General features: G+C 49.1%; 2 protein-coding genes across 2 annotated transcripts in view; both read left to right on the top strand.

The window, feature by feature from the left end:
* Nucleotides 1–47: 47 nt before the first annotated feature.
* On the top strand, nucleotides 48–2,636 carry VPS25 (vacuolar protein sorting 25 homolog; the record flags this gene model as incomplete). The annotated part of the gene is made up of 4 exons (XM_085314784.1): nucleotides 48–144; nucleotides 763–851; nucleotides 1,375–1,450; nucleotides 1,951–2,636. Coding segments are annotated over 4 exons (375 nt in total), but the record flags the coding sequence as incomplete, so codon positions are not given.
* A 409-nt stretch (nucleotides 2,637–3,045) lies between these two features.
* Nucleotides 3,046–10,955, top strand: part of WNK4 (WNK lysine deficient protein kinase 4) — a 20,581-nt gene continuing 12,671 nt past the window's right edge. The window contains exon 1 of the mRNA XM_085314783.1: nucleotides 3,046–3,054. Within this exon, the coding sequence (XP_085170909.1) occupies nucleotides 3,046–3,054 (9 nt within the window). The remainder of the gene's footprint in view (nucleotides 3,055–10,955) is intronic.

Raw genomic sequence — 10,955 nt, 5'->3', positions numbered from 1 at the left:
CCTGGGCGCACCCCCTCCGCGCTCGCGGCCCCACTCCCCGCTCCTGGCCCCGCGCCCCCGCCCGCTACCTGATCCTTAACGCCGGCGCAGGGAAGCTCCCGCTGGAGGCCGTTCAGGTGGTGCTGGAGGAGCTCCGCAAACAAGGTGCGTGGTCCGGTCCCTGGCAGCGCCCTGCCCCGCGGCGGGTGGCCGCCCCTGCAGCGGGAGCGTGGCGCTCGCGCCCCGAAACGAGCCTGCAGCATCCGTGCGTCGCAGCGGGTGTCGCTGCCCCACAGCGAGCCTCTGCGCCCCATGGCAGGCACAGCAGATGCGCCTGCCCCGTGGCAGGCCTACAGCCTCTGTGCCCCRCGGTAGGTGTCCGTCCCCCATGCTGGGCACACAGTGCCCGTCCCCTGTGCCTCACGGCGGGTGTCCGTCCTTCTGCAGCGGGCATCCATGCCCTTTAGCAGGATCCTGCCCCTCAGGACCAGTGTCCTCCCTTGTGGTGGTAGGCATCTGTCCCCTGTGGCACGTGTCTGTGTTGTCAGTCCACGTGCAGCATTTGAACTGCCATGTAGCAAGTTGCAAGAGGAAGAGGGTTTTTGAAAGAGAAATGGAGTTGTGTAAATGCAGAGGTATTTAGGAAGTAAGCAAGAAGCATAGAGCGGTGAAGTGGTACCCAAAGCTGTCTGTAGGTGTAGCATCCAGTGTGCACTATGAAATCTGTGGTCATGATTGTTATTCTAGACCTGTACTCTGATTAAATACCTTTCTCTGATCTAGGGAACCTGGAATGGTTAGATAAGAACAAATCCAGCTTYTTGATCATGTGGAAGAGACCAGAAGAATGGGGAAAGCTCATCTATCAGTGGGTGAGGATATAGGAACTCTCTCACTCTGCAGACCAGGCCTTCTTCCTGCGCCCGGGAGGACAGCTGGTATTGGCTGTGATTTGTGAAAAAGATGAGTGTGAATTTTTGGTGTCTTACTTTCTCACTATTTTTACCTTTCTGGTTCYATTTCTCTCTGTTGCAGAGATGCGTGGAGATGTTAACTTTTTACTTGCTATAAGTAACTTCTGTCACTGTAGTTGCTTGTTCCATAGTGAGGATAAAGCAATATTGTTGCATTGCCTTCTTGTGAYGTGAGTCTGTATTGCAAAACATGTTCTTAGGCACAGACAGAAAGAGCAAAGAATAGAGAGAAAAAGAAAGTAACTGCCTTAGTTTGTTAGACATCTTTTCTTGACTCTCCAATGCTATGAAGCATTTCCAGGGATTTTTTGCTCATTGAACRTTGTCTACACTCCATTTCATTTGCACTAAGATGTACTAGAGATCTATGCTGAGGATATTACACAAGTAATTTTTGCTATACTGCTTTTGTTTTTTCTAGGTATCGAAGAATGGGTTGACAAATTCTGTATTCACACTGTATGAATTAACCAGTGGAGATGATACAGAGAACGAAGGTAATGTCATGTATCATGTTCTGGAGCAAGTTTTCAAAGCGTGCTTGGTTTGAAAGCATAAACAATTGGCACATTGTAGTTTTGTARGTTAAGTATTTTTTAAATTGTTCATGCAAGCTCACTGATCAGCACTGGCTAATGTAACACTGAAGGTTTTTTACCACTCAGTGCTGTGACATCTCCCTGTGTTACCACTGTTTGCAGTTTGTTCTCCCTCTGCCCTAGTGCTAGGCTCTTCACTGGGCATGAAATGTGTGGTGTATTCTTTTTCAGCATAGCTTCTTTGCTGCCTTTGAGATTGCTGTACATATTTGTCCTCTTTCTGTCTATTAACCTTCAGGTTTTGTTCCTGTTGCAGCAATGTAGTGATGATTCTGTTGTGTTGTGGTGCTGGAGTCTGGAAGGTGTCATCCATGTCATTGGTCATAGACTTCTGTAAGCCTGTTTGTTTTCTTATGTGATTCTTTTTGTTCCTGTTGATGGGGATGTTTCTTTCCTAGAGTTCCATGGCTTGGATGAGTCTATGCTGCTTCGTGCCCTGCAAGCCTTGCAGCAAGAGCACAAAGCTGAAATTATCACGCTGGATGATGGCCGAGGTGTCAAGTTCTTTTAATAGGAATCCTCTCCTTTCCACTCTTCTGACTGCTGAAGCATTTCTAGCTGTGAAGGTTCAATCTCCTGGCCTAGTTTCAAGCACTGACTGCAAGCGGCTGCATACTTTGGATTTCTTGGGGCAAGGAGAATCCGTGAAGCCTTCCAAAGAAAGACATGACTACTTAGAAATATTCAGAGATGCACTCTCTTTCTTTTCTGCCTGTCAATTTCTGTTTGAGAGGGTAAAGCTGCTCTAAGCAGATCCAAAAGGGACAACCTTGAAGTGGAGTGGAACCGCTCCTGTTACTAATCCGTGTTCCTAGGAAAGCAGCTGGAGTGGGTTCTGCAGCTGGCTAGTCAAGCCTGATCTTAAGGGCAACTCCCTCCCACCTTCCACTCATGCACTTGGGCCCTGCAATCCTTGTTGCATTGCGACATGTAGTGAAAGCAAGCACACAGAACTTGCTGTAGCTGCTGTGGTATGAAAAACCTCAACAGAAGAATGATGTGTGCTTGCTGCAAAGCAGGCTGTGCAATGTGGATGCCGAGGAACTAATCTGGAATAATTAAAATAAGATGTATTTATAGAGCAGYGTGGGTCTTTTCATCTATCTTTATTTTCCATCAGTAACAGGATGATGTACCAAGTCATTACCTTTGATCTGTAATTCCTTACTGCAGTATTTGACAGTAGCAGCATGCTGGGGAGGGGGTGGACTCGCCATGACTCTGCTTGCAAAGCCATCCCACCCAATTTGGAAGCAGGTAGCACAAGTGCTTTTTTCCGCATGCCAAAGTTACAGACCATCTGGACTCTTACTCCCTGCTAGTGTCTTTGGGGCAACATTTATTTTCATTTTCCATGTGCAATTCATTGAAAACTAATGGGTTTGTTGCAGAGGTAGTGAGGTAAGCTCTGTAAAAAGGTGGGCTAGTAGAGAATATAACCAAATTTTCGGGTCCTTAGTCTTGATAATGAGGTACACAGCTGATCAGAAGCCATGGCCCAGGTATAGTCTTTCACCCAGTAAATTCCTAATCACTGTCCAATGGAAGCTGGACAGCCGTAGCCRGGGAAGGATCACATTCTACTTACCTGTTCTTGAGTTCTTTGCCAAATATTCAGTACTTAGTGCAATCAGACATGGGTTACTGGGCTGTATCGACCTTGAATCAGGCCCATTATGGTCATTCCTATGATTGTACAGAACAAAAAGCCCCTGCCCCTCTGGCACGTTTTAGCTGTCTTTCCTCAGCCAGTGCTGAATGGTTTGTCCTTCCCTGCCCTCCTTTTGGAAAGCTCTTCAGCAGTGGTTCAGCTGCAGTGCTGCTGACAGCTGTTGTCAACAGCAGATAACTTTTGGTGTGGACAAGATGCCAGAGTTCAGACTGAGATGGTGAGACTATGAAGGCTTAAAAAAAAACAAAACCAAACAAACAAAAAAAACCTCCTTTTTGAAGCAGCAGCCTGTTGACTTGGGGTCAGTGTGATGTTCTTTCTTGATCTGTACTTGTCTGCTTTCRGGCACATTGCTCCTGAACTGTGTTTGGAGACTAGTTTTAAATGTTCCACTCCATCACTGGTACAGCAGTGCTGTACCTTACTGCTTCCAGAGGAATTTCTGTGTGCCAGCACATTGCAGCTGGAGCAAGGCATCATTGGCATTAGTGCTGAGTTCCTGCTATGCTGGGCTAATGTGATCTGAGATCCTTTTTGGAGCCTGTCATTTCTACAGGAATTCTGATAGTTTGGTTGAGARTAAACAGACAGCATAGCACATAGAGACATGCCTGCTTCTCATCAGTGCCAGAGCCACTCAGCAGTTTGAGRTGAGCTCTAATCAGTTTTACGTGCTGTATTTTTTAACCCCTGATGGTATCATCTCCTTCCATCTCAGTCCAGTGTCTGTTCTGCGAGCCTGGATTGTGAGTCCCTGTTAAAAGTATTGAAGAAGTTTAGAGAGAGGATGAATGTGGAATTCTGTGCCTGACCATGTATTGCTTAATCTTTAAAGTAGAWGGCATTGAAACAAAGATGACAAGGCCTGTCTTGGCATCTTTGTGCACTTTCTCACCAGGTGACATGTGACTGTGGCTGAGCAAAGCTAGTTCTGTGCAGCTGGAGCCAGCAATGTCAGSGGAAGGGAAGGCTGGTGCAGACTTTGCCAGGCTGCGTGCCTGGAGCCTCGTTGAGCAGCAGAGGGAGCACATATGCTCCTGGAGCTCGTTGCCTGCCAGCCCCTTCCGCAGCACCTCTGTGCTGGAGCGTGACTGTATCATGGGTCTCTGGTGAAACCAGGATCCTCCCTCTGCATTCGCAGTGCAGACTGCAGCCAGGAAAGTCTCCACATAGGAACTGACTTTTATTAGTGTCTACTCTGGGCTTGTTACAGTGTCTAAGGTCTGCTCCTCCTGCCCTTTTCCTGCTGCTCATGTTGAGTCGTCTCATCTCTTGCTGCTGTGTCTTCTCCTCTTGCTACTCTTGTATCCTCTGCAGTAAGCTATGTTTTTGTGCTGGCTGTTTTGTGTACCAGATGGCACCAGCTTTTAACCCTGAATAATGAGTCCTTTTCAGATAGGCCCAGGATCTTTGTATTTCTTGCTCTTCATACAGATGTTGCCTACCCCTCAGCACTGTCTTCTCTTATAAGTGTATATAACCTTGGTCTCCTTAAGCAAGTTTGTGTTCTTAATTAAATTTGTTCTCTTCTTAGGAAATGGCTGATGTGACATTAGATAAGCCTAAAACTAGCCTTTTTCTTTCCAAGGCATTTCTGGCAGTCATTCACTGCTCTTTTTCAGCTTCCTAATTAGTTGCTTACTCAGTGAGAAGACGAGGAAGAATGCTCCCCCCTTCCTTCAAGAATGGACATGATGTACGATACCTTTTTTTGCACTTGTGCAAGCACCCTCTCCATGTGCGCAACAGATCACATCTAGCCGTACCTGCAGGCTCCTTGTACAATGGACTGCAACTTGTTCTCTGTGCAAGTTTTCTGGTGCCATGTAATACAGGTATTGCTGCAGTGGCAGTGAAGGACAAATGCTGCCTTTGTGTCAGATAGATTATCTGACTGGCTCACGTATGTAGGAAGAGTTGTCAGACTGAAATAGCAGCCGCTAGCGGGCTCTGGAGGAGACCAGACACTCCTGGCTGTTCCTTATGATGTTGATGATGGCAGTTTGCAGCTCATAGTGATGTAAGCACCTGCTAGCACATGAAAACAAAGCTTTTTTTATTGCCCTCTAAAACTGGCTTCCTTATCTTTGTACAGCGCTTTATAGTGTTTAGTGGTGTAATCATGGGATTGGGACATCAGAGCTAGTCTGCCTTACCTTGGCCAGAGATGTGTGTGTGAGAGCTGTTCTGGTTTGGAGGCGGTTGGGTGTTAGGTAGATTGGAAGGAGTCATAATTGAGCTGTTAAGAGGGAAAGAGCATAATAGCCTCCAACCACAACTTTCCCTTTAATTGAAACTATCGTACCTCTTCAGTGTGCTTCAGATACACAGTGTCAGAGCTGCATGCCCTCCCCAGAGCAAAGCAAAAGGCAAGGGAGACTAGCATGTGCTTAGGTACATTGCTAAAGTCTGTTCGGATGGCTTCCTCGTATGCCTATTTTTCCCGTTGTACTTCAGCATACCTTTGAGCTGTCTGGGGTAGGATGCCTCAGTCTCCATCCAGTGCAGGGGGTCCTGATCCTTTGTCACAGGTTTTTCAGCATACACAATTTTTTAAAAAAGGAAAACACTATCTACACTCAAAGGTACACCATCTTAAGTACAGTTTAGCCCTCTGCTCCGATCAGTGTTGTTCTAGCCTTAAACACGTCACGGAACAGAGTTGTCATCATTTGTGGAAAACGAGGTTCTGAGTGGAATGAGAACACCGCATGGTAGCGGGTGGAAGGCAGAACCCTGACTCCTTGTCCAGGCTGTGCTTCACTTCATTCCCTTTATAATCTTTGGCAGCACAGAAAGAAATCCAACAATCTTAAGTAGTAAAAAATGAAACAACTAGCAACCATTCATGAAACAAACCATCCGTAAATGTAGAGGAAGAACTGCCGCAGGTATGTTACAGCTCAGTGGTCAGAATTAAGTGCAGGGCTGTGCGTGCATGCTGAGAGGAAAATAGCCAAGTGCCCGAGTGGGGCTCGGTCAGCAAAGCTGCAGAAAGTCACCTAGATGAGATTCTCCTTTCCAGGATCAGAAGAGAAAACCAGGAGCAGGCAGATAACACATGGCCAGTTCTTGGAGAAGATTGTGTTGCTTAACTGTACAGGCAACAACAACCTGCTTCAGGGATCTGGGCTGAGGAAGGGCTGTGGGGGTGCTGCAGTTGTGGGGGTGCTGCACAAAGCCTGGGATAGGTGGTAAGAGAAGCAGTAAGAGATCAAATTTCACTGGTTCCCTTGCATCTCCATCTCCTGCTGGCAGCAGGATGTCCCTCCCTGCATTGCCCAGGTGCACAGCAGTGTCCCACAGGGATCTGTGTGCGTTTCTGCCTCTCTGGAACAGCCCTGAGCGTTGCTGTCTGTCTCCTTGCCWCAGGCAGAATGCGGTGCAGTGGCACAGATGGGGCAAGAGCTGTCACACCAGTGTTTCGTTGCTGTACTGTCTASCGTAGTCAGTGTGCCTGTAAGGCTGTGGACAGCCTAGCCCGTTATCACAGAGTGCCTGGTAGGAGTCGAGTTGCTCTATCGCTGTGCATTTGTAAGGAGACACTTCTTTCAAACCTCGGTCCTACAACCAGCCCCAAGGTGGGAGCTTTCCAGAGTAGATAGTGTTTCTGTGGAGGCTGTTGGGTGACTGAAGCTGGCTGACACAGGGCTATGCAAATCTCTAATTCTGGCCRGTGATGTTGTCTGTGGACTCTGAGGTCACTGCTGCATCTGGCCACGTTGATTATAGGCTCGCTGGCCAGGGCAAGGTGGAGCACAGGGGCCTGGTGCTGAGATAAGGTGCTATCAGGCTACACAYGGTCAGATCCCACTGCTCACAGGGAGGAGAAAGTTCAGAACGTTTTCATTTAGAGCAGCTAGTTAGGATCAAGAGTTGTTTCAGTTTGATAAATACATAACCTGGGATAAATTAGTACATGGGTTACATCTGTAACTCTGGGCTAAGGAAATCCTTAGAAGACTTATCTGCCTCCTGCTAAAGCCACAACTGAGATTTGAATAACATCTCATCCTCCCTGAAGCTATGTACATTAGCATAACGATGGCACACGGTGAGAGGAGGCAGGGAAGCCAGCAGATTTGCAGTGCTGCAGCCTGCCAGGAAGCTGCTCCTTGGTCACTGCCCCTGTTGGTATCACAGATTCAGGAGTTCTTTAACTGGGGGTGGTGGTAATATCCTACACTAGGCTGGAGGCAGTGCTTGGATCCTGTGCCTGCCAGGATGGGGTGGTATGAAGGAAGGATGGCAGGGCTGTGCAGCTCATGTGTGGCTGGGCTTTTCTGTGCTCACCTCTCTTGGCAGTCTGGCCCTGACATGCTATTACCGCTGTTCCTGTGGCACCTTGTCTGTATTCTGCTCCCTTCTTCTACTTCTGGCTCCTAAAGGCCTTTCTCTTTTCTCCACTTGTTTTAGCATTTAGTGGGATCTGTTCACCTTGACATGTTTCCTAACAGGAAAGGTATGCTAGTGGAACCCTCCTCCTCCCTGATCCTTCCCAAGATGTGCAAAGGTTAAAGCAAATGCAGAAAGCTCAACTCACTTGTCAGACTAKCTAGATCTGCCGTTTCACCTGCCAGGCTGTGCAGTCTGAACTGTGTCCCTGTCTCATGCAGAAGACACCTGGGCATCACTAGCCAAAGGAGTTTCCTAGGCACACAGACCTCCTCTGTGTCTGGACCTGTCTTGGCCCCTCAGTTATCCTGCCAGGAGCTCTGAGGTCAGAACGGACAAGTTCTGGCAGTGCTCACTGGAGCTAGCAAGTGAGACACTGGAGCACTTAGCTGAACAGTTCTTTGATTAGTGATCTAATCCCAAGCAGAGCGATTACACAGTCCCCTGTTCTCTTCCTGGCAGCCAAATGCACATGAAAAATAGGTTAAATTGCCTGATTACAGCGGTTCCTCAAAGTGAAGGGCTGGCACTGGCACCACAAGCCCCAAAGAAACGTCAACCTGATAACGTGCAAGGGTGTTGTGTTTTCTGAGCACTGGGAAGGATCTGTTGATTGTGGACTGGAACTTTCTGCTTTCAGCCCAAGTCTAACTCCAGCTTAATACTTGGGACCGGGTCTGGAAGATACCCATAGAACCTGTGCAACAATCTCTCTTGTGCTGATTCATATTCTTTCCCTGTGCAGAAGGGAACAGAGAGGTGGGATCAGTTTTCTCTCCCTCTGAACTCTGACTCCTGGGCCAGAAGCAGGCCTGGAGGCAGGCTGAGGTGAACCTGCAGTCTCTGGAGCATTTGGCTGTGTTGAAGGTGGTGGAAATTCCACCATGAGAGCAGCAGTGTTTCTCTCTGAGGATAGATTCATTTTCTTGTTTAATTTAAGAAGCAATTGGTTTGTGCTGAGTGCTGCTGCGATCGATATCCCACCCTGAAGGGCAGGCCCCAGTAGCTGTGTGGGATCTACGTAGTCTCYGGGTTTGCCTCCTTTCTGTCAGCTGCAGAATGAGACTCAGTGTTCCCCTGTGCTGCTCTGTGGATCAAGTGGAGGATTTTCAGCTAGAAAGGACTGAAATCTCCAGCTTTGCTGAATGCTGCAGTCATGATAGGATAAAAGTAAAAGCAATTACTTTTTAAACAGGGAACTTTTTAAACCTGACATATATTGGATGAGATGGAAAGCTACAGCCTCATTCCCTATGGCTTCGGTGGGCTCTGGAGGAGAGGTAAAAGTCAAAAGAGGAGGCATGAGGGATGGTTGTTCACATGCCTTCTCCTCCTGCCTCCCCCTTCTGCCTCCCCCAGGGGCTTTGGCAGATGGTCACCTGGCTTGTGCCCAGGCTCCTAACTTTGTGCAGTCTGCAAGATGCTTGAGGAGAGAGTTCATCAGGAATGGGAAAGCCTAGGAGATGCCACATGGGAGGTGTTTGCATGGGGAGCAGGGATACACCCTCCTTTTTGGATGTGGATCTGGTGAAAAGGGAGGATATTTTTGCCCTGGCAGAAGGGTGCATCTGAATAAAACACCTCATTTGGCAGAGTGGAGTCCAACTGTGTCGTGTTTTACAACACAACAGTCTTACACACCAGGAACATTGCGAGTGCCGCACCTATCCGCCCATCTATCCTGGCCTTTTGTCTTTGGCAATAATCAGTCTCTGGCGCTTTGGGACAAAGGGCCGTCTCTCCCAGGAGGCGCCAAGCAGAGTGCTGCGGAGGGGCAATGTTAAACATCCGTACGTGTTCCAGCCTTCAGTGGCAGTTCTCCTGCTAACACACACACTAAGCTTGCTCCTGGGAGCACTGCATGTAGGTAAGGATGTGGTCACTCTCGGCTCACCAGCCCAGGCTGCACATTAGCTATTTTCGAGCAAAAAAGACAAATCTATCAAATTCTCTTTTTGGGGCAGTTTCACCTGGTTCCTTTGTTCTGCAAGCTGGGCAAGTGAGGATGAATGAATGGGGTCATGTGGAGGTAGCACAAGTCTGCCTGTGCTCAGGAGATTAGCAGGTTGACAGGCAGCCTATGCAGGGCTTCTGCGGAAACAACATTTCATTAAATGCATCTCCCTCCTCCTGACCATCCGGGGGGATTTGTGGGGCTGCAGCTGTGCTAGACATAGGCTGAAGCCCAGAGATCATTCGGTGTCATCCTGCATATGCAGAGTTAGCGTTTGAAATCTGTGTGGAGGACATTGCTGGGCTACCATTTCAGTCCTCCCTTTAATGTTTCTCTTATCATTGATTAGAAACAATCTGACCTTAGGGAAAATAAATTAATGTCGGCTTCAATTGCTTTGTATTTTGTGTAAACAGTTCCACTGAGCAACTTCTTAGTTTAAACTGTAGAGACAACAAGCTCTTGTCTGTGCTTTGGGTTACTGCGTGGCTGGAACAGGCATTCATATCTTAATATTTGCATGACCCTAATTTTAGGATTTCACCCAGAAGCAAAGTGAGAGGATAGGTTGTCTCAGGCTGAGCAGACAGGCACAGGACCTGATAGCTTGTCAAAACAGCGAGTAGCAGGAGCTGCTCCCCACAACCTGGGAGAGAGGGACAGCTGCTGTTTCTTGTAAACATGCTGCTCTGAAATCTCAAGTTAAAAGCTCTAAGTAAATGTCTAAAACAAGCACTCCCCTACAGCTCAGTTTAGCTTGCGTCACCCTGTCTGATGCTTCAATTACACTAGTCCCCTTGCCAGGATCCTTTCCAGTGCTGCTGGAGAGCAGAGCACTGGCTCGAGCCTGGGGTGGAAAGGGGCTGGCGGAGCCACCTCTGGCTCTGCAAGGAGGGGAGGGCTGAGGACACCCTGATTTAGCCACTTGGAAATGTGTGGCTGGCGTTCCCTGCGTGGCCCATTTCACAGCAGCCGGGCTCAGACCTAGCCGTGCAGCAGGGGAAGGGATAGCGCTGCGGCAGCCACCCTACCCCAGGCCGCGCAGCCCTCCGCAGAGCCTCGTGCCTGTGCACGGCCTGCGGGCCGAGCCCGGTGCCTGCGCGCGGAGCCGGGCGCCGGGGTTCCTGGGCCTGCGTGCTGTGCAGAGAGCAGTGCCCGGTGCCGGGGATGCTGCGTGGAGCTCCTGTACGCTGTGTCCGCGGCGCAGCACTCAGCACCGGTGCTCGGTGCGTGCAGCCTGTGCCCAGCGTGCAGTGCCCGTGCCCGGTGTGCGCTGCCCGGTCGCGGTGCTCGGCGAGCGGTGCCAGCGCCCTGTGCCCCGTGTGTGCTTGTGCTGGTGCCTGCGACCGTGCACGCTGCCTGCGCCGGTGCCGTGCGCGGCA

Source organism: Rhea americana, unplaced genomic scaffold (assembly GCF_003343005.1).
Source record: "Rhea americana isolate MKP2758 unplaced genomic scaffold, rheAme1 scaffold_410, whole genome shotgun sequence".
Lineage (NCBI taxonomy): Eukaryota > Metazoa > Chordata > Aves > Rheiformes > Rheidae > Rhea > Rhea americana.
The sequence above is the reverse complement of the archived record's forward strand: the minus strand, read 5'-3'. Positions and strand labels throughout refer to the sequence as shown.